Source organism: Cygnus olor, chromosome 1 (genome assembly GCF_009769625.2).
Source record: "Cygnus olor isolate bCygOlo1 chromosome 1, bCygOlo1.pri.v2, whole genome shotgun sequence".
Taxonomy (NCBI): Eukaryota; Metazoa; Chordata; class Aves; order Anseriformes; family Anatidae; genus Cygnus; species Cygnus olor.
Genome location: NC_049169.1, coordinates 122,017,108 through 122,040,776, shown reverse-complemented (window position 1 = coordinate 122,040,776; position 23,669 = coordinate 122,017,108). Strand labels below are relative to the sequence as shown.

At 43.1% G+C, this 23,669-nt stretch overlaps 1 protein-coding gene across 25 annotated transcripts in view; it reads right to left on the bottom strand.

The window, feature by feature from the left end:
* DMD (dystrophin) overlaps window positions 1-23,669 on the bottom strand; it is a 1,063,969-nt gene that overhangs the window by 72,182 nt on the left and 968,118 nt on the right. For 21 of the 25 annotated variants that reach the window (XM_040530986.1, XM_040530983.1, XM_040530994.1 and 18 more), the window contains one exon: window positions 9,584-9,645. In XM_040530986.1, coding sequence (XP_040386920.1) covers window positions 9,584-9,645 — 62 coding nt within the window. Of the gene's footprint in view, window positions 1-9,583; window positions 9,646-15,800; window positions 16,054-23,669 lie in introns of those variants that run through there. The other 4 variants (XM_040531085.1, XM_040531075.1, XM_040531104.1 and 1 more) reach the window with 3 other exon arrangements.

The following is a 23,669-nucleotide window of genomic DNA, read 5'->3' as shown; positions in this document are numbered from 1 at the left end:
CCCAAGGAGGAGACCCCACCGCTCTCTGGGCAGCCTGTGCCAGTGCTCCTCACCCGCACAGCACAGAAGGGCTGCCTGGTGCTCAGAGGGAGCCTCCTGGGCTCCAGTTTGTGCCCACTACCTCTTGTCCTGGCACTGAGCACCGCTGAAAAGAGCCTGGCTCCCTCTTCTTTGTACCATCCCTTCAGACATTTGCACACATTGGTACGAATCCCCCTAAGAGGAGAAACCAGCACCTAAGGATGAACCTCATGAAGTTCAACAACGCCAAGTGCAAGGTCCTGCATCTGGGTCGGGACAATCCCAAGCACAAACACAGGCTGGGCAATGAATGGATTGAGAGCAGCCCTGAGGAGAAGGACCTGGGGGTGCTGGTTGACAAGAAACTCGACATGAGCCATCAACATGCGCTTGCAGCCCAGAAAGTCAACCCTATCCTGGGCTGCATCAAAAGAAATATGGCCAGCACGCCAAGGGAGGTGATTCTCCCCCTCTGCTCTGCTCTCATGAGACCCACCTAGAGCACTGTGTCCAGCAGAAGGAGATGGACCTGTTATATAATGAGCCCAGGAGAGAGCCACAAAGAGTATCAAGGTGCTGGAGCACCTCTCCTATGAAGACAGGCTGAGAGAGTTGGGGTTGTTCAGCTTGGAGAAGAGAAGGCTCTGTGGAGACTTTAGAGCAGCCTTCCAGTACCTAAAAGGGGGCCTACAGGAAACCATGAGAGGGACTCTTTGTCAGGGAGTGTAGGGATCGGACAAGGAGTAATGGTTTTAAACTGTAAGAGTGCAGATTTAGATTAGATATTAGGAATAAATTATTTGCTATGAGAGTGGTGAGGCACAGGAACAGGTTGCCTGGAGAAGCTGTGGATGTACCTTCCCTGGACGTGTTCAAGACCAGGACGGATGGGGCTTTGAGTTTTTTTAACCATGCTCCTACAAATCTGCTGGTGGTGACTCTCCTCCCCCTGAGCTACTACTGTGAAGAATGCACTGCTCCACAGAGCAGCAAGGGGAAGCCCAGAGCTCTTCTAATTGGGCCCCAAATGCTTCCCTTGCTGGTGTATGACTCCATTTAAGTGAACTGTACAACATAAGACTGTCAGGTAATGAGGCTTGGTAACTCTGCTTGCTAACATTAGTGGTAACGTCACTGGTAACAGCAATGGAGGAAAACTGGAGTAAGGCAGCATAAGGCACTGCTTGGCTGCAAGCCAGGCATTACTGCTGGGAATATGTGGAGGAGGGAGGAATGTGGCACAAGCAGCAACAAACTTTCAACAGTTTATAAAAACACTACTAGCTCACCCTTTCCTCTGTTTTTTTTTTTTTTTTTTTTTTTTTCCTTCCTGGGTTCCAGGGGAAATTATCTGTTGCTTTCTTCACTCCCAAAAAGACAACTGAAAACTCAGGACCCACTAAGCGTTGATTCCACGGAACTTTTGCCACCTCTGAGCAGGTAGGAAAGCTAAGTACACCAAGCATGCACTTCTCCAGCCTTTCCTCCCACTCCTAGAAGGAGTGCACAGTCCCCTCATCCAAATGAGGTGAGTAGAGGTCTGAAAAGCCCTTGGAGTGTATGAGACTTTTGGGTTGTTTTGGCAATACTCCAACCCCAGCCCTAGTCCTCACTGCTCAGAAGGTAACTTCCATGCTTTGATCAGAAAACGTAGATGCTCAAGAGCATAATCTGCTTACGTTTTGTATTGGAAAAGGTCACCTGGCCCCTGGAAATGAACAGACTGAGGAAAATGTGGCAGTGCTGTATTTGGTGACAAGAGTATTTACACACAGGAGGAAAGAGGAAGAGTGGTTCTTCTGCCACTCAGCCACGAATGAGCTCTCTGTTCAAGGAGTAGAAACGCTTCCAGGGGAGAAGTTTCAGGATTATACTACAAAAGACCTGTAAGAAAGGGCAGGTGATGATGCCTTAGCAGCAATAAGCAATTCCCACCAACACAGCAGGAAGATCTCTCCATGATCTTTCTCAGCTTCTACCGCAGCCCTCTCTCTCACCGTCACTGTGAAAGAGTTCGAAATGCTAAGGTATAAATGAGCCTTGAAAATTTGGAAATCTCCTTTTGCAGCTTTCTTCTTTTCATTACAGACACGACACGCCCCTCCACTTGCTTCACAGCAACTAATGCGGTGAGAAGGTTATCTAGAAGACTGATCTCCTCTGTGTCCATCAGGCGCCTACAAGTTATTCAAGAAAAACTAATGCTCCTTACACATGCAGCTTTAATGAAAAGGACTCCAGTCTGTTGATAGGAAGAATTAAAATCAGAACTATTGCTGAAAGACAATCAGACAATTAAAGCCAATTAATCCTGTCTAATTAACCTCTCCTGCATAATTCTGCATGTTGAGAGTAATGTCAGAATGTGAGGGCTATGTTCTTCCTCAAAAGAGCTAAGACACAAACACATTTTTCAATGCTGCTTTTCTACGGTACTGTAGAAACAGCAGTAATTACATCTAGTAGGTCCTTAGACAGTGGCTAATCAGGTAAAAATCACTCATTTGAGAAGTGATCCATGATTTGCATCAAAAATTTGAACCACCTGCTGGAGTGTCCCACTGACTACTGACACCGTATCAACAAATCAGATGTTGTAGACTTCTTTTTATTATTATTATTATCCCATGCTAAATTCTGTATTATACATTGCAATATCATTGTTTTTTAATAGCAAAACCAGATCCTCATATTCTTGCATGAAATAAGGTGGCTTTTATGGCTAAAAGCAATAAAAAAATAAAGGGCAATAAGTTTAAAAAAAAAGACCATTTTTAACAAGAGATATAGTGTCCAGTGTGGAGTCATATTTGTTTCTTCAGCAGCATGCATCTATGACCCAGACAATCAGTTTTAGGTAATGTGTTATAACTGAACTGCTTTCCACGGCCATTCTTTAAAAGAATATTCACTGCACATCTGCTTCAGCTGCTGTCAGTGCTGATGTTTCATTTGACAATGCCCTGTCCTCTAACACAGACTCATCTGGCTGAGCATTTAAAAGCTCTGGGACAGGCCAGACTCTCTCCTCCCAAAGGTAGTTGATAAAATGTGTCTCACACACACAATGTAATCAGAAGGCATTTTAGAAGTCCTTTCTACCTGGAAATCACCTCATCTTTTAGTTTAGAGAGGTCACTTGTTTATATTATTGTGAATATTATTCTAATCACTTTTTAATTGACAAGGACAAAACACAGCCCATTTCATTTGCTTTTATGGACAGCATTTTTTTCCAGTGCCTGGATCCCATCAAACTGAAAAGAGCAGCTTGCATGCTTCAGGTGATAACTATCATCTCAAGAGCAATATTTGTCAAGTTAACAACTAGACCTCATAAGGTCAAATACTCACCTGGCCAGCCTCATCAAATCCTCATCTTCATTTAGTGAGATTTACATTTTTTGTGTGCGTTCCCCCCCCCGTTTATGTTTGTTTTGTTTGGCTTTTTTGTTTGTTTTTAAACTCTCACTTCTTTGCAAGCAAGAAGATATGAACCTACATCAATACATCTCAAAACCTGAAAGCATTACACTACCATAGTATGACTTCTTCAAATAGCTGTTCATAAATATAGTGCTAGCAGAGGATAAGCTATTTGGGGAATTACATGTCACTGTTGTCTCTGATAATGCCTACCTAACAGAGGTTAAAAACTGTTTACTGTACAATCCTGAACGGACCATAATTCCACCACCAGCCACTAAGCCTTCATATGTTTCATAATAGCACCCTGACTTTTCAAGAAGTTTCATCTCACACCAATTCAATACGGCTGCGATTCCCTGACCAGTTGATGAGAGTGCTGGATACCTTCCTGCTGCCCAAAACCCATATATAAATCTTCTAATGATGCCCTACAGTGGCATATATCACCTCTGTAGGAACTGTAATTTAAAAATGCAAATGAGACAAATGCATAAAGGAAAGAAATTAATCAATAAACATTGCTTAATATCAGCTGAGTCCTAGCCATTGACTCTTTCATTATAACAATAATTAATGCGATCATCTACATTGCTTTGAGGATAAATAATGGTAAACAGTGATATTATATATGTAGACATATACCTTAAGCACTGTCCACAAAGTGATACGGCGTGTTGTATTATAACCACTCTACCAAGTAGAACAGCCAACAATGTCTCTGCAAATTAATTAATAAGTGGGAGGTACTCGGGGCACCAAAGTGCTAATGACTGCATTTAGACCAAAACGTGGATGAACACCACAGCATGTGCCAGCATACCGATAACCTGATTAATTGACAAGGCCCTTGGGAATTTAGTTTCAGTATGGCATAGCTTTTATTCATCCTGGAAGTCTGAGACTGTGAGAAAGGACACCTGGGTTATACCCCATTATGGGGCCGGGACACAGTCAGAGTTTACGGTCAGGTCAGCAACAACCTATATGCTAGCTGAGATGCAGTCTTAACAAAAAATCCTACAATAAATAAACAGCAAACAACTTCAAAACTATTAAGGAATGATCTCCATTTGCAAACCAAGAGGGTAATACTCTTGAGCAAAACGTTTCCATATGGCTAGCTGTTTTACAGCAGAACATTACTTTGCTCTCTCTCTAATTTCCTCCTTCAGTGCTAATAGACCTAGGGCTTAGTTTCCAAGGGACGCAAGGTCCTTGAAACACGATGGTCCCTACCACTGGTAGCTCATCAGCAAATTAAGGCTTCTCTGCCAGAGCTACGTGTACTGACTGTTAGGCGTATGTCTGCATGGGATGTAGCCATACCCTTTAGAAAGACGACATACTCCAGGTCTGATGACTATCCAAGGGTGTTAGAACCCAAACAATCCTATTTTCCCAAATGAAAAATTTTATTACACCAATTACAGTTACCTTGACAATGACATCCGTGGAGAAGCAACATTTAAAAGAAAGCTTGCATGTACCATCTCCTTGGATTTCAGTAGAAATCACATGAATGATGTGTAAGATAGGCACATGTCTTATTAATACAAGCATGGAAATCAATTAGGTGAAAAGGGATAAAATCTCAGAGAAAAGCAACAGATAGTGTAACAGTTTTGTAACAGAAATGTAGAATTTTTTATGGCATTAGAGGGGCCAAGAGTTTAACCTCTTCAGGCAGCATTTCAGAAGGACACATCAAAACGCAAACCAAAAAGGGCAATGACATTTATCTTCCTCGGTCATTCAGAGCTAGAAGCTCCCGTTGCTGTATGGTGCAGCCAGCCACAAGATCACCACAGCGGCTGCTGCTGAAACTCTGGTGGAGGCTCAGAAGTGCCTCTCAGCATTTTCTCACCTTGTGTTAAGCAGATGAGACTTTTCTTCCATACACGACATGGAGAACCGCCACCCCCACACCCCAAATTAGATGGAAAGCTGTCACCAGCTGCAGTGCACTGGAGTGTGCAAGGGTGTGGGTGTATTTTTTTTAACCCTCTTGTCCTACCTTGGGAAATTAGGAGAAACAGATGCCTCCTGACTGCATCCTGCTATTGCAATTACTGTTTACGGAGACTCAGGAAACTCATCCTGTCATCCCATGGGAAGACTGGAGGAGGGGGACACTAACAGTACAGCACGACAGACCAAGTTCTCCTGGACCACCACTGCTAAGGTTAGAGACATTATCAGCTTAAAGGCAAAACGCTGTCATTCTGAGCTAAGCTGTCTGCAATTAAATGTTCACACTCAGAAGACAAACTGAAAACAAACAAACAAACAAAAAGTAAGCAATCCCAAACTACTTTGATTCCTGCTCTCCCGGTCTCAAAGGTCCTTGAATTCTCCGGGACAACAAAATAATGCAAATTCTCATTTCAGTGATGCCCTGGAGCCATCATGAAGGATGAGAAAATCTGTAAGGGGGCTGTAAAAGCACAGTGTAAAAAAGCAGATCTGCTGCAGGGCAACTGCTCTTGGAAAGAAAAGCTGCCAGAGCAGTTCTGGGTACTTTGAAGACTTTCAGAGGGAAGTTGGAAGAACAGGGGAGTGGTTCATAACGGTGTTACACAAACTGAGGGTGACCCTCGGCAGCCAAACCCCTGAGACTCACATGTCACTGATTTTTACTACCTCTCCATTTCAGCACTTGTTTTTTCACTATGTTCTTCATTTACATAGCTAGTCAATCTGTATCAACATCTGGTGGATAAATTAAATGATACAGCTACAGTCATTGCTGCAATTACCTATTGCCACTTCGATTTGACCATTAAACAACAATTATGTCATTTAATATTGACGGCTCGTTATGTAACTTTAAGTACCCATAACTTTAAATGAAGAGTGAAAATTGCCCAACTTGAGTCAGCAATAGATGCTTCATTAAAACTGATAAAATTGCTATGTTGTTTAAATAATAAAGAAACGCAGTCCAGAGCAAGCACTTCAATCTGCTAAGAAGGAAAAGCTTCCGTTGAAAGAACAGCCAGGTAAAAATTTCCAGTATGCAATACTAAATTTAAAATGGAACATTTTGTATTCATTGATAGTATTTTTATAAATGGTGCTGTTTCAGCAAATGAGCGTAAAAAGGGCAGGCTGTTTTACAATTTTTCCTGCAATTTCTTTCTGCTTTCTCTGATGCAGTCCCTACTGGACACAGGACACAGGAGTTCTTGGACCAAGAACCTGATCGGGTACAGTAATGTTCCATGTAATGTAATGTATACAGCACGTTCCTACATTCTTTTATTAGTACCAAATAACGCCCCCACGTAATTTAGCTTCATTTTTACAAATACCCAAACTCTCAAAGACAGAAAGTTGAGGACAGTAAGTTTGAAACTTGGAATTCTTCTATCTTAGCTAAATGTACTGTGGCAATTTGTAGATGTGTGAAGTGGATATGTGAAGAATAAAACTAACATTACTTCTTCTTTTGCAGAAAAGTCTATTTTGGCTCAAAGACATAGGCAAATGAGAAACGTTACCTTGTGCCCACTTGCATCTTCCTCATTCACTTTAAAAAATTAGGCTTTCAGTAAATTGTAAGAATTTAAATTAGACACAAGGATCCCCTAGCAAATTATGATGCACTGGCATCAATTAAAGCATGGCAAATTTACGGAAAGGCAACACATCAGTCAGTACCTGGGATGTACAGAGTGCTGTATCGCATTGCTCAATTATTCCCTATGGGCAAAGTATAGGAGTTGGAAAATGGAAATGAACACTTTTGACAGCATTGATGTGCTTGGTCTCACTTTTTTGCATTTACCTAGATTGTAGAATTCACATTTTCTACCAGATTTTTAAATCGCATACATACTAAGCTCTTTACAAAGTTCTCCATATGAATGAGAAGCAAAATCTGGATCCTAATGTGTAGAAAAATAATAGGATCTAATGAGTATGCAATACAAAATCAACTTTAATAATATCTTTTCAGATAAAATATTACTGAACAGTCTGAAAAGACTTCAAACATCCCATTATTACCGTTTTGACCTGAGGCAAAGCAAAGCACTGAAAACACATCAAGGCTTCCATTCAAGACTAAACGGGTTATGCTTGTATTATGCAATTTATATGAGAGTTAGGCAATGATGAATATACCCAATTCAAAAATAAAATAAAATGGTAGGTTATTCAGCAGCACTTTTATCAAAGCTTTACCCTATGTGGCAGTGCACAAAGAATCACTTTGTCTAATCTGTTTTGTACACATGTACAAACACCTAAGTTTACTAACAGAAACACACATTACACATCCTTTGCTAAAATCACTGTTGCTTCCATATTAATAAGGACTTGGTCCCAGCCCAAAAAATAGAAATAAAATTAGCCAGAAAAAGGACTGTCCTTCTGGACATTCATTTCTCCTGAAAACAAATGGATTTTAAAAGAAAAAATACAGAAATAAAATCTGCCTAAACATGTTCCTTCTTTATGCAGTAAGAAGGAAGGATGTCTTCAACTCTTGACATCCAGGTGATACTCACAGAGATAAAATCTCAGTTAAACTAAATGCAAACTGACTTCAACAGTCACACATCTTTTGAACTCTTGACCTGAACCCACCAGGACACTTTTTTCCCCTCTTATAGAATTACCTCTTAGCTTCTTAATATTCAAGAGTACTCGAGCTGAAATACCAGAAAGAAATCCCAGAAGAAAAGCAGTTTCAAGAGGATTCAGGTCTGACCAGCAACAGTATCAGAGAGACCACTCCCTCTCTGGATCAAAGCAGGCTGCAGAGTCAGAGTGCGGTTCAATTAACAGGCAACTGTTTGAGGATCTACCCATATTAAAGAGATCTCTGCATGCACCATTACTATTTGTCCTGAATCCTCTAAACTACTCAGTTTCAGAGCAGAAATATAAAGGAAGCAAACAGGGCAATACGTTATAATTAAATGGCAAGTCAACACTTGTCTGCTTTTGCATTTTGTTAGCCTGAATTTATACATCTTATATCCCTTTTTGACATACAGAGCAGTCTTCTGGTTAATTTTTAAACAAATTGCTGCCACACTGCTAATACTATAAAGAAAAAAAAACTTCACACTTTCATTTGATTTTATCATATCGCTTTTCTAAAATAGCTTGGGTATGCCTTTACTGCAGAGCAAGTTCCCCGAGTTAGCTTGAAATAGATCAGTTTAGCTACTGAAAACAGTCTAATTATGCCAGCACAGAGTTTAGCAGGAGATAATTTAAGCTATATTTCACCATGGTAAATAAGCCTGCACTGAATGCTAGATTTGACTGTCCTAGTACTGAAGCTGGCTTGTTTAAAAGCTGGTTTATATGTGTGTGCTATATGAATGTAACCTCCTTTATGAATGCAGCATATTCATTGATACTTCTTCTAGAGAAATAGCTTAATTTTTATTATACCCTCCATTACTTATTAACAGGACCATTAAAAGCAAACAGTTAGCTATTAAACGGTCTGCCAAGCAGCCTATACTAGAGCATAGATTGACCTATTGTATCTTATACATGTACTTCTTTCTATTGCTAAAATCCAAAGCTGCTACAAAAATTAAAAAGACAACAACAAAACAACAAAAAATAACAACAACAAAAAAAACACCAGAGAGGCGCACTGAAGTCATAATAAGCATGCAATTTGGGTATTCGAAATGACATCATGACAGCTGCCATGTGTTCCAAGTATTGAAAGTGCTTTAAAATAAAGCAGTGGTAATGCAGTTTGGCAAATTGCTTCAATTGGCTTTCTACCATTCAAAAGCCAACACTAACAGCAGCTTGGTTTGATTTTTCATCTGCCTTTTGTAAAATAGATTAGACAGTGAAAAGATACAGGATTTCTTTTTTTTTTTTTTCTTAATTTCTGTCCCAGTCTTTCACTAAGTTTGCAACAATGCAACCAAATTACTTAGTAAATCCAATGTACACTCCAAGCATGCTAATTGATATATTAATTTTTCCACTCCACGTTTGAAATAAGTTATTAGGCCTTTCTCTTGCAGAATATTTAACCTTGATAAAAGCACAGCCTCTCACGTCAATATAATTTTGTTTCACCACTCCTGGAAATTTTTATTGTAACAATGCATTTGATTGGGGAAAAAAACAACTGGTAGAAGTGTCTTACCTAAAGACTGGTAGAGCTCAGTCATTTTGGGATGATCCCAGCAGGTCGTTTGCGTCTCATGGCTACAACACAAAATATAAAGGTTAGTAAAATGGCATTTCTTTTCCCTTGCACAGCATGTGATCCCAATTGCACATTGCAGTGCTGTGCCAGACCACCACCAGCAGCCCAAGCTCTTGTAGGAGGGAGCCTGAGCAGCAGCAGGATATCTTCGTTCAACACCAGGTGTCAACCTGTACCGCTGTACTTAGGCATGGGCTCAGGGAGCAAAATTAAAAGTGCTGTTAACATTACAAGGACTGTGAGTGTTCAGATACCACAGCATGTTGGGGAACCTGTAATCACACCAGTTCTTAAAGTCTTCTGTTCATACATATCATTCCCCAAACCAGAGGACAGATGTTTAAAAGGGCTTAAAGCATTTATGAAACTGCTGACTGGATGTTGAGATCTGGGGCATTTTTGACCCGTTGCACCGTATGTGCCCTTTCCGCTCTTGCCACATGTTACATCAGAGCTGGCCCACGTGCTGTGGCTGCAATCACCCATGGCAGTCCAAACATCTGCACCAAAATCCCCACCAGCTGGCACCGCTTCTTGGGCCACGTGCTGCACCCATGCACAGATGTCTCCTTTTCGGTACCACACTGTTAGGCTGCTTGGTTCCCAGGCCCTCTCCTTGCCCTAGAGGTCCCTGTGAAGTCTGGGGAGGCAGAGCTGTTGGGAAGCCAGGGAGAGCCCAAAACAGGGTTATGAATCCCGGCCCTCTGACTAGAATGTAAATGGGACGATCTCTGCATGAAAGCTCACGGTCTCCAGCTTTGCAACACAACGCGTTGCCAAGACACGCAGCGTGAGAAAGCCAACTACATGAAGTGCTAGTGAGTGTATTAGCAACTCATATCTCCTAAGGCTACACATTTTAAGGCATTTTTTTTTTTAATGACAGCATAGTTAATGTGACAGCGCATCCACCAATGTGGAAAACTTGAAGGAAAATTCTCCTTATCCATCCTATAGCCAATGAAGTCTTGGTCACACAGAATTCAGCCCCACTGAAAGACAACCACGAGTACTCTTAAAACTATTCTGAAAAGCACATACAGTTGGTAGCAATCGCATTTCCAATTCCTGTACTTAAAAAGCAGGCATCCTGGGTCCAGCACACGCACATCATTTGGAAGAAAACACACAGAAGAGCGGGGTTTGATCCACAGTGTTTTGGAGTTACTGGAGCACACACCTTTCAGCTCCAAGACAATGAATCACAACCCAGCAAGCAAGCTGAATGCCCCTGTATACCAAACTGTGCACTGGAAAGCTGATGTAATGATGTTATTTTAGAGAGCAAACTGTCCTTGAGCTCTTTTGGGGGCAGTGATGTTCCAAAGTGCACCTCTACAGGCATACCCTAGGCTAAGACGGGATGCAGATCTCAACCAAACACTTCAACACCACCACTACTCATGGGAAAAAGAAATTTGTGAGACATTTTCTTAGCAGGATTTCATTTTGGTCTTAGAAGACAGGCTATTTACTCGATCCACGTGAACACTTGACTGGTCCAGTAATGTCTATTCAGTATGTAATATTCCCACATTTTGCTCTGTAACTGCACAAAAGAATGAAAGGGCTCACAAGCAATAAGCATAAGGAAAAATGCAGGCATAGCACTGCCTGAGCTGAGCACAAGCTTTTTAAAAAAGCCTCGTCTCATCAGCCTCAGCATCCCCTCCCCTTCCTAATTCCTGTGGTGGCTGAAGGTGGTGAGAGAGGCAGGAGGACGGCAGAGCTGCAGCCGCGGTCTTGTTTGCTCCAGTAAAAAACGAGAGCTGAGAATGGAGGGGCTGCAATTGCACTCAGCAATGTGAGCTCACCCTGTTTTCTAACCATGGACTTGGGGTAACCTGAAGAGAAAACCCATGGATCCGAGACAACTGTGCCCCAGCTCCCGTATCTGCCTCCATATTTGGTACAGGGAGGCTCTGCAGCACCAGCAGCTTTTGGCTTAGCTTGGTATAGTTAAAAGTGTATTTCTGAAGACAGAAAGGAACAGTTTCCATTATACATTGAATCCCCCAGAAACTTGGCTTCCATACGCTTCTGCTTATATAATAGCAGCCCAAAGGAAAAGAGCAAGGGAACACATTCGCTGCCAAATAACTCTGTACAGAAAGAGATCTCACGATTCAGGTAAGCGGACTGCAGAAGCACATAAACATTCAGAGCCACGGACCTGTGACTGCAGTTTGTTAGCGCCCACTGTTAGTTCCAGATCAGTAGCTCCCAAGGCATGAGCCTGACAGCCTCGGCTTGCCTCCCGATGGGCAGGTAGCCCCAGATGGGGGCTATTACAGAACAAAACTCCAGCACTGCAAACAAGCGCGTTCCTCAGGCTGGGAGCTGGGGCTGACGGTGGGGAAACAGCTCAGGAATTTGGGTGATGATGGTTTTCCACACCTGTTTATTATCTCAGATGCCACGTGTGCAAGTACTTCTCAGATACCTGAATAGCAAGTGTATCCTTGGCTTCTGTGCCAAATCATGTAGCAAAGACACGGAGGAGAGAAAGAGCTCACGCACGCAGTTACAAGAAAGCTCTGAAACTCATCTGCCTAATTTTTCCAGTGAATTCACTTTGGCAGCCCCAGATTGTTCAGTGGATAAACAAGACCACTTGGGGTTCCATAGCTGTTAGTCTGGGAGCTTTCAAAGGCACTGATTCCCATTAAAATATTTTAAAGCCATCGGGTATCTGGCCAAGATGTATCTATATAGGACTCTGGAATCTCACGCCTGTGCTGGATAGAAGAGCAAAAGAATCGTTTTAGATGCAGAAAACTATTATGGTTGATCACTCATCAACATTACCTGAACGAGTATTTTATTGGTATTTTTATGGTAAGCCTAAATCACCAGATACTGGTGAATTCAGTGTGAATGGTTTAAGCTTAATCTTCCTGAAAAGCCCGATGAAATAACTGATTTTCCTGAGATCTTGTAAAAAAAATTTCCCTTACAAAGAAACATTGGACTTCAATCGTTGTCGTGTATTTTTGCTATCGGTTACCCCACACAACCACACAGCGTGCCCTTATATCACGACTACCCGGAGCACTTCACCCGGATGCACGCTTTGCAAGGAGCGGTTTCACTCGCTTCACCTACAAGTCGCTAGGGCTGAACTCGTGGGGTGGGTACACTTCCCCTCTGCTCCCTCCCTTCGCTTTGTCTGCAAATTCAGTGGCAGTGTACAGGAAAATACTCCTTTCTGTGGGGTGCACCTGCCAGACGGTGCAGGCCCCAGCTCCGGCCTCTGCCCGCGAAGCATGGACTCAGAAGCCGCCTGGCTTGGTCGGTGGGCTCGCAGTGGGACCCCAGCAATCCTGCCCTGCAGGAGACCCGGGCTGTGGAGCTGTCCTGACACCTTCTGCCCCACCAGGCTGCATTCTGGGGGGGGGGAGCTGACCCTCGGTGGCTGTGCTCAGGCAGAGGCAGGGAGGCTGCAGCTCCTTCGCTCCGGCCGACAGCCGCTCGCTGCTGGCCTCTCAGCCGAGCGCTCCCCGCTCCCGAGGTTATCGGCCACGCTGCATGCCAAGAAACGTCAGGCTCCGTCGAGGCTGCTCTTCTCAAGCCTCTCTGCCATTTCCAAAGGGCATTTAATGGTGAGCCTCGGCGCCGGACGGGGGAGGCCCTGCGTGCCTGCCCGCGCTGCGAGCACCGTCTGTAGGGAAGTGCCAGCTCAGCAGTTTCCAGCAGCCTCAACCACGCTTGGGAACGCTGTAGCATCCTTAATAGAGCTGCAGCAAAACGCCTGCCAGAGTTTCAAACTCCAGTGAACAAGGCCCCTGTACAGCCAGCGAGGCAGAGGGACAGGGGAAGGGCTGCGAGAGCCCTCCTGACCAGCAGCAGTTGAAGCCAGGTATGAGTATGTGCCCAAAGAAGGGCTCAAGATGGTTTTCCAAAGAACTACTAACACAAAAAGACATCAGTGCACATGTGCAGTACTTTTGCAATATTGCACACACTCAGAGGATACGTTCTCCACTTTGTCTCCTCATTCCAGTCACCTAAATTAATCACTATCTTTCAAATCACAGAGATTTTGCAACAAATACAAATCTAAGTGGGCTCATGTGGCTTGTTTTCCTCTTTCTCACCTGACTTAAGCTGTAAAGGTGGAAAGAAAATGAAAAGCAGGCCCCAAAAGGAGAAGAACAGCAATGGTTACTGGTGACACCTAGGTGCTGGTGTGACTGGCACACTAAACACACCGATAATTCAGAGGGATGAAAGCAAAGTCATCACCTAATACATCCTTTGGGAACTGCAGGACCACTTCATTAAAGGACGATTATATTATATTAGCAAGGATAATTTTTATGTGGGCAATTCTGTCACACCATGCCAGTGCAAACTCCTCTGTTCTTGCCAAAAGCCAAGAGATTTGTCTCTCATCATTGTCAGGAGAGCTAATAACACATGGGATTGAAAACCTGAAATCAAGAGATGATATTCTAAGTGACATGCTAACTGAATTACAGTTCCCTTGTTACAACTTGATCAGTTTGGACAAAATACAGTTATTTTCTCTTCCCTCATTTTACATTACGTTTGAGCAACACCAGCAGCAGGAGGAGCGGGGAACAATCCCCCTCAGCCCAGTACTGAAATGCTCCTGCACAGGTCATGCTGAAACCTTCGCAGACCTTTTTGACTGCTCTTGTTCACATTCCTTCTCCTATTATTATTATTATTTCATAGTAATACATATGATTCAGGTTTTCATGTTTATTCACTGCTAAGCTCCAGAGTCTAGAACTTTTGACTGCAACCGCACAGTCCTTTTTAAGCTCTTATGCTACTCTTCACCTCTGATACTGGAGCAAATTCTGCAGTGCTTTTCCCCCCTCGCACATTATTTGAAAATGCAACATGAAGTAGATGTGCAAGTGCACAGATGTACATAGAATAAGAAATTCCATCAGGTGGCAATAAATAGATAGTTACACACACTTAATAACAAGCTGAAATTAAAGTATTATTTTACAAAGCACTGAATTGATCCGCTTTCAGTCAACACAATTTATAATGCCTCTCACCTTTTGGCTTTAAGATCAGTAAAAGGTTATTACAACCACCTTATGACTGCTGTCAAAAAGCCAAAACAAACACGATACAGTTGCTTGGCTGTTCCTAAACTAACATAAATGCAATTCAAAGCGCTTGTACGCAGAGATGCCACCACTCATTTAAAATTAAAACTGCTTTCAGCAGTAGATGACAGTGATTGCACAGAAGACTTAATAGTTGTCTTAATACAGCGTTTCATTAATTCCCAGGGTAAAACACGTTGCTGCTACGGAAAGTATTAACGGCGTGAGAAGGTGGCACTCCTTTGTGGCTTACAAAGGACTACTGTTTTCATCCATAAACCCAGAGCCTACCGATCTGCGCACGGAGATTATTCCTGCTTAAGCCAAGGATCAGCGTCTTTTCAGCAGGAATTTGACTGCAGCATGTTTTATTGGCTTTTGCCAGATTTATCTCCCCGCTGAAGGGAGGCACCGAGACATATTTAAGTTTCTTGCTGATACTGGAAATGAATAGGAGAAGGGCAAATATCAACTGCCAAGTACTGAATAGTAACTTTTTTTTTTTTCCCCCCCCAAGTGATGTTAAACATTTATTTTGTGCGCTCCGTCGCGGGCAAAGATTACCGCTCAGCCGCTGGGGCCGGCCGAGCCTGCCCCTCCAGCTGCTGCCTGCCCGCTGTCTATTTGCTTTTCAAAGCTTCCCCGCTCCTGCCAAAGCCATTTCACGGCGGGCTCCTGGCTCACCCCGGCTCGGACAACCAACTCCTCAGCCTCAGGAGATCGCAGCCCCCCACGCTTCCCCAGACCAACCCCGCTCCCAGCCTGGGACCCCCCCCCAGCTGCTGCATTTGTAAGCATCTGCCCAAAGTTGCCTCCTGCAGCAAGTCACGAAAGCCCCTGCGTGCCGCGCAGGTAGCGCTGCACAGCCCCGGGGCGCCCCCCGGAGCCCCCCGCTGCCGCCCCACCGTGCCCGTGCCCGGCTGGGGGGGCTCCGCGCTGCCCCCTTTAGCGGAGCACCCCGGCGGCACGCCCGCTCCCCGCCGCGCCTCCTCCGGGACCGCTCGCCCGCCTTGCCCCCGCAGCCCCGCCGGCACCTGCCGCCTCGCCCCGCTCCTCCTCACCCTCTGCGCTGCTCCCTCATGGCGGCAGCTGCTCGCCGGAGCCACCAACAGCGCGGCCGCACGGCCCCGCCGCCCAGCACCACTGCGGCCGCCCCGCCGCCGGGCGGGAGGGAGGGCGGGAGGGAGTCAAAGAGAGGGCGGCGCTCGCCGTGCCGTGCCGTGCCGTGCCGAGCCGAGCCGTCCTGTGCCGTGCTCTGCCCTACCGTGCGAGCCGAGCCCAGCCGAGCCGTGCCGCCCCGGCCCGCCCCCGGCGCTGTGTGGGCTGCTGCTTCCCGCCGCCGGGAGGGGGCTGGCTACCGCTGGGCGGGCCTCGGCGGGCGGCTGGGGGGGAAAGGGTAGAAGCGTTAGGGTTGGGTAGGACCTCCGAGATCGTCTGGGCTAAACGTCCCCCTACCACGAGTATCCCCCACTAAACCATATCCCTAAAATCTGCCCCAGATTGGAAAGAGGGCTTGGCGTGGATGTCGTGGCGCAGCTGATGGTCACCGCGGTGCCAAGCGGTGGGCTTGTGGGTGACGCCGGGTAATTTCTCTCCCGGGACCCAGACTGCCACCCCGGGCACCCCTCTGGCCCAGCGGGGCCCGGCCGAGTACTGGGTATGTAGGTACACGCCAAGGATCTCACAGCACTGCATTTCACACTGGCACAGCCAGTCTCTCACCCACCTGGGCGCCCATCTTGCCATCTTTCCTTCGTGAAAGCAATGCTGGGGGAGACCTGGCTCCTTCATGCAGCTGGGTATTTTTCCCAGGCTTGCAGACCTGCCTTTCTGGTAAAGGTGTCCCAAAAACCACCTTTCAAACCTACAAAAAATCCCTATTTTTACACTGGGAAGACATAGGCCTGGATGCACAGAAAACTCATTTCACCCATAGTTTCTATACCATATCAACATCCTTGGACTGCTTTCCAAATGCATAGATGTCAGTAAGCACACTACTTGGTGGTTTCTATCCTAAACATTAGGCTATCGGGGGCTGTCTCTAAGGCTCCAGGTATCTGGATAACCTGCTTTTAGGGAAAATCCCAACAAGCAGTTCAGGGGAAGCCCGTATGCTCTTTCCTAGAAACATTACAAGAGCAGGATGCCCAAGGTTCAACCCCTCCAACTGCCCAAGGCAACTGTGAAACCTAAGGGAGTGAAATGTAAATTTCTCATAGTTTCTATGCACCCTAATTTGTTTCAAAAGGTCTAAGCCACAGTTTTCATTCATCTCACATCTGCAACGCTGCTGCGACAAGGAAAGACAAAGAGGATTCATCTCTGCGTGGACAGACAGAGCGCCACGTTAAAGCTCACTGGGCCCTGTGAAAAATTCCCTGTGCACTTCAGTGGGTCGTGTATTGGATCAAAAGTTATATTAGATATATTAGCTTTGAGGTGAGTGAACCAGCCGAAGGCTGTCAGTTGTTTCAAATCAACAACCGCATCTTTTCCCATCTTCTGCTAAGTTTTAAGAAGCGAGGGATCTCTCTCTAAGTCTTTAAAATACGATTTTTAGCACATTGACTGGGAGGGACTTCACGATCCATTACACTGAGAGAAGAGCAGCCTGCTTAATGCAGCAGGGCTAGCCGTGGCTGGGAGCCTGCAGTTTCACAGAAAAAGCATTTTGCTTTCTTTCAAGAAATGTCTTGTCCTCATCCTCCGATACACATTCCTTCAGTTTTTTACTTTTCTGGAGTTTCCTGGTCTTCCTCAACAGGAGCTTGCTGCTGTTATTATCACATTTGTCTTCTTTCCCATACAATAGTGCCAAGTAATAAGAATTTAAAAACCAGTCTGAAATTCTCATACTTTGCATAATCTTCTTTCTCCTTGAGTTACAAATAAGGTATTGTATTCAATTAGACTCACAGCAGGTGAAAACCCCAATTAGTGAATCCATTTTCTTGGCTTTTTTTCCCTACCTTACACCCACACACCACTTTTTTTTTTTTTTTTTTAACAATAAAGGGGAACTCTGAGTCATTCCTCAATTGAAAAGCAAATTAACCCTTTGATCTCCCAAATCAAACTATTACCCACTCAAGAACATCCAGGAGAAAACATGAATGTTGAAAGACTAAAGGATTAAGGCCTATTGACTTTATAATTTGATTTTATATATAAAAAAAACAACACCAGTTTAATGTAGTTCTGATTGCTCTCTCTAAATCCACAAGAGCTTTTAGTAATTCTGATTGACCTCAAAATTATACTTTTGCTTTATAATGTAAGCAAGTAATACCACTCTTATTCCAAATTAGTTTTAAACTACTCATAATTTATTATAAAAATATATTTTGTTTGCAGTGTAAATGATTACTGTCTTGGGATTTTTAACTGAAGCAAATCTATATGCCGTACTTAATTTTAAGCCATTTATCTGATAAAAAACAGACTTCTTCCTGTAGAAAATAAAACAGGATTACAGGGTAAGCAGAATTTTAATTCCCTGTGGTGCTTTTCTTATCCAAGGACTATTCAGTCAATTTGGACACCTACACAGAGACCTTAATCAGAAGGAGAACAGTTTTTATTTCTTACACTGTAAGCTTGTGCCGAACTATATCTGATCAAGGTGTCTGTCTCTTCAACATTTACCAACACCAGGCATTAAGGGGAAATTGCAGCCCCCTAATAAAGGAGGGGTAATCTGCTTTCGGTGAAGTTGCCTTCTTAATAATTAGAGATGGGCTTAGTACCCCAAAACTCAGGAAGAGAAAAGATGAAATGGATTTTCAGGTAGTATGACTGCACTGCTTGCTGCCCAAATGTTCATGGAACCTGTACATTCAAGAGTTCTCATTTTCCAAACCTAATAAGTTATTTTCAGAATTCTGTCACTTTTCTATAAGGAAAGAGCCACAGATATGCAAACTTTAAAAATTACGATATGAACATAAAACAACTGATTCTCAAATAGTATTGCTTGAGTATAAATCTGCACAGGTTTTATGAGGGAGATCAGCATCAGCACCCCATGTTACAGACAGATAAGGAAACCTGAACACAGAAATGGGTAGGGACTCGCCTAAAAGCACGTAGGAGGGCAGACCTAAGTTTGCTTGTAAGATCAGCACTTAACTTCTTTAGTTTTTCTGTCATTGAAAGTAAAGATACAGCATTTTCCTATCAACTAAGTTTTTTTTTTTTTTTTTTTTCTCTGCTTCTGTGAAGCGTGTAGTGCTCCTTGTAAGCGTGGCTTTACTATTTCTCAGTTATCTGGGCACTGGATTAGCAAGCGCTTGCCTTGCATATAAGAAGACATTGTGGTGCCCTGTGTCGGGCTGGCTAATCCGCTATGCTGTTTGAGCCTATTTTCTTTTTCTTGGTATAAATAAATACGAAGAATCACTTGGGATGGCACAATGACACTTTTCTGGATCATCTGTCTTAAATATGCTCCAAGGGCTGACACCTCCTGTGTTTGTTGATAGCCCTCTCAGACAAGCCAAGAAGAGAAGACTGGTTTGGATGATGCTTTTTTTTTTTTTTTTTTTTTTTTTGGTCTGTTCACACATTACCACTGCAAGCACACTAAAACACCGTAAATACAATGAAGAAAATAGTTTTGAAATTCTACATTCATTTTCCCCAAAGCTGCACTGTAAATTAAACACTTGGTAAAACATGCATTGCTATGTATAGTTATAATCAGTTATTTGCATGGTGGGAGGGCTGAGGAGGGAGCATGCCACTTCCCATTCGGAGGGAAACCCAGTTTGTGTCCTGCATGAAGGGAGATGAGTAAGTGCTTCTTCTTAGACAGGGATCGTCCTTCACACTGTAAGGCAGCCGTGTTCTTCTGAGGTGTTCTTGCATCAGACAGAGTAGGAAAAATGTGTATTTTTTGAAAATAAAACTATTTCTGTAGTAAATGTTGCAGAGCTTGCTGCAATTTAATGCACAGTATGGAAAGTATTGTTATACAGCATGTGTAACAGGAGGATGTGTATTCCTGCCGAATACACAATGGCACAAGCTCTGCCTTCCTTTACGAAACTCCTTTGGGCTATGCTTGCTTTTACTGTAGTAAAGACACCTGATTAAACAGAAGTCCTAGCTACTCTGCAAGATGAGCATCACAGAGCCTTAGGAGCAGTGTGCGTGTGCCTTTTGTCGTGCCACACTGCGTGCTGTTAATAGAAGATGAATGATAGGATGCCTGTCATTTCAGGTTTATTAAATATATGTATGAATTTCATCCTGTTAAAATCTTGGACAGGCTAACTGGGAGAAGGTAAAATTCTTAGCTGAAAGTGGCAATGCAGACAGCCAGCAGTAGCAGAGCGTTTATTCAGCTCACTGCCAGGTGTATGATCCTAACTGAGGTGCAGATTGCAAGACTTTCAGTCCGGAGAGCAAACAAGGTTACATGCACCGCTGGATGCAGTGGACAGCACGTCCCAGTTCCACCAGTGCTATGAGCTCTGCAGCTAAGCACCTGGAAATACCAAAAGCTCTTCTCTCCCTCCCATGCCAAACCACATGAAGTAAAGAAAATTAAGAATGGAATAACCCCTGCTCTTCTGGGATGGAGATGAACTGGGGTTTGGGTAGTCAAAAGAATGGGAAGATCAAGAAGCAAAATGCTGGCAAAACGATAGATAAATAAAAATATTAAAAATAAAACAACCACCCTGCAGGTAGGCTTCTGGAAAGCTAACCAAAAAAAGAGCCTATAAAAAAAGACTTAACCTCTCTCAGCAGCAAAAAACTTATGCCAAGCAAAACTGCATGCTAATCTTGACAATCTACAAATAAGACTTGAAAAATAGTAATTATACATCATAAGTTCTTGGTTGGAGGAATCTGTATTGGCAAAATGAATGGCTATCATTTCAGTGAGTGAGGTTGTGAAAAAGTGCAGACTAATAAGGATAAATTAAACAAAACAATGAAGGCAAACTCTATTTCTTACTTTCTTTTGCGTTCCCAGTTAGAAATAAATGACTGTTTTGCCTCCTGGGGGATTAAACTAAGCAGGACTTCATAAACTCTCTTGCTCACTGAGTCTCTTTTCACCTCCAAATCTTACTTTCTGTGCATAAAATTCTGTTACAAACACAGAAGCTGGCTTCTCAGATCATGAACTTCTCTGCTGTTTCCCATCAATGTACAGGTCTCAAGCTCAAGAAACTCCATCTAGCAGGCCTCCTTCACTCAGAGACCCAAAAATGTGATGCTAGCTACAGATCACCATGCATTCCTGGTGATGGAGGCCATTTGCAAGCAGCCCTCTCTTCCAAAGCCCTCCACAGACAGTAAAGGAGAAGCATGCATTCCCTTTTCACTAATCTACTTTTTGTTTGCATCCCATGAAATATGTATTATTGACACTCTCATCAAGTCTGTTTTTACGACTAAAACCATAAAAACAGAAAATTTTTTCCTTCATTCAGGACATTTTTTCCAAAAGAGCTCTGTGCAAATATTATCTTGAGGAGAAAATACTCATTTTGCCAAAAAAAAAGCCACTTAGATAGATCACACTAGGAGATTACATATCGGGATATTCCAGTGGTAAAACTGCAGTTAAGTATTCAAAGAAGAGGACAATGGAAATCTATTGCATTTGATAACAGCTACAAGCAGGCAAGTTTCCAATCAGACCACTAACCAAGCAAACTTTGCATCTTTGAGTTACTGTGTCCATTTTTTGTGTCTGTGTTTTAGCAATGGGTCCCTTGCAGTGTTCTTACAGAATTGTAACTTCTGTTGCTTTAAAATATACTTTAAACCTGTCATAGCTACCATATTGTTTCCTCAATGATTATAATATACATAATATTTTAATATATTATTCTAACAAAAAGGGTCCCTGACTATTTTTATGTACACACTAGGCTTTTCCATCATCTTCCCAAGCATGACCCTAGCAGGTATGAGAAGGCCAAGAGCTCTTCCTTACCTTTTCCTAGACTGGGCCACACAGAATCCCAATGTGAGAAGGGGAGAGCTCTCCCTCCCCAGTAAATCAAACTTGGTTTGATTTAGTCTCCAAACTGGAGAGGCTTCAGCTTCTTTGCTATGCTGTCTCTCAGTACCTTTGGCAAGAAAAGCTTACCCTTCCTGCATAGCACAACTGCTTTGCTCTCTCTTCCTAAATGTCCAACATAGGGGTTCAGAAATCAGGGGAAAGCATAGCTCTGCACGTGGGGGAAAAGAAAAAAAAAAAAACACCTACAGAAGCTGATGGCAGGAGGCAGCAGCTCCACCTAACAAGCCTCACCAGTAAATCTGTCCAGACTAACTCCTTCATCTGATCCAGGTGATGTTTCTCAGGGTTTATTTGCATAGAAATGCAGTTTCAGGTTAAGGTTGTGCAACTATTCACAGATTGAGGTCAGACTTCACAACAACAAGAAAAGTAAAAGCCTCTCATTTGACTTTTCTGAAATAAAAACTTTTAAAGTTCTTTCCAAAACAATAATCTATGACAAAATGTACTTCTATTTAATTCTGTTTGACTACAACATGAAGCAATCGTTCATACAGTCCTGACAGTGTGTGCTGTCTGTAATGGCAAGTAGCAATAGTCTCATCTTGTCCATGCCAAAGAGTGAAAATTAATGTTTATATATACATTCATTTGAAACAAGTGTAGACATACAGGTATCTACATCAGCAAGCGTTTCCAGAGACAGATGAATCAGTATCATCTACCGTGAAGACATGTCCTAGGTCACGGATATTAGTTTATCCTAATGGAATCTAAATTTAAGTTAGCACTCAAATACTGCGGTAAAGACAGATATAGAGGAATTTTCGGGGATGATAAAAAATTATTTTATAGAGTCATAGAATGGCTTGGGTCGGAAGGGATCTTAAAAATCATCTAGTTCCAGCCTCTCTGCCATGGGGTGGTTCCTTATTTCTTAGCTAGGTGTAAGAAAAGGATTTCGTTCAAGTCTCCTGTGGCAAGTTCAAGCATTTACACTTTGGAACATACTTCACATCACTCCAAATGGCTTCTGCTCCATTTATTTACTTAACTATAATTTGGTTCTTTCTAACTACGTAGTCCTCACAGCTCTTGAATGTAGGCATCTTTGTGTAGCTCCTTCTGTATCCAGCATACTAGTTTGCTGTTAATTCTGGAAACAATCCTGTGGAAGTTAGCTGACGAGAGAAAAAAAGTCTTGCTAGACTGTATTTCACAGTTTAAACTTGATGTTTAAGTCTAATAATGGGAATACATTTGATAAAACTCAATCTCTGGGTATACTTTCATTATTTTCTGACTTTGAATTCAGCCAAACCTCTCATAGTACATTTCAACAAGGCTTCCCTTAACTTGCAATTCTACCAGCATGCCTTCACTCCACTCTCTGATCTCTGTTATTGAAGAAAATGGAGTCTGTTGGTGAACAAATAAGCCTGCAGAGGAAGATTCAAAAGATGGCAAAGCAGCCAGATTAGCCATGGAAAAAACTTGCCATGAGAATCAGAGATGCCTTGTCTACCCAAGTCAAAGAGCCTTGACACAGGAACACAGATGACTTTTGGGACCTACCATAATCCACTGTCAAATCAAGGACAATGGTGGAGCTCAAAATCAGCCAAAATACACTTCCTCTTTCTGTACTGAACATTCATCCACATTGAACCAACCAACCAAATTAGTAATGTGGATTTGGAACTTTTTTCGTCTTTAAGAAACAAAAGTGCCTCTAAATCCTGAACATTCCGTACAACCCTAAAATATTAAGGAGTTAAACCATGCTTATGCTCCATATTAACGTTCTTAGACCCCCGTGGCTACAATCTACCATCCTTGAACATATTATCAGAAATGTCACCCTACCTACAATTCCACCACATCAACATCTTCTGCTTTTTCTAAAATAGTCCAGACTTAAATAAAAAATTCTTATTGCCAG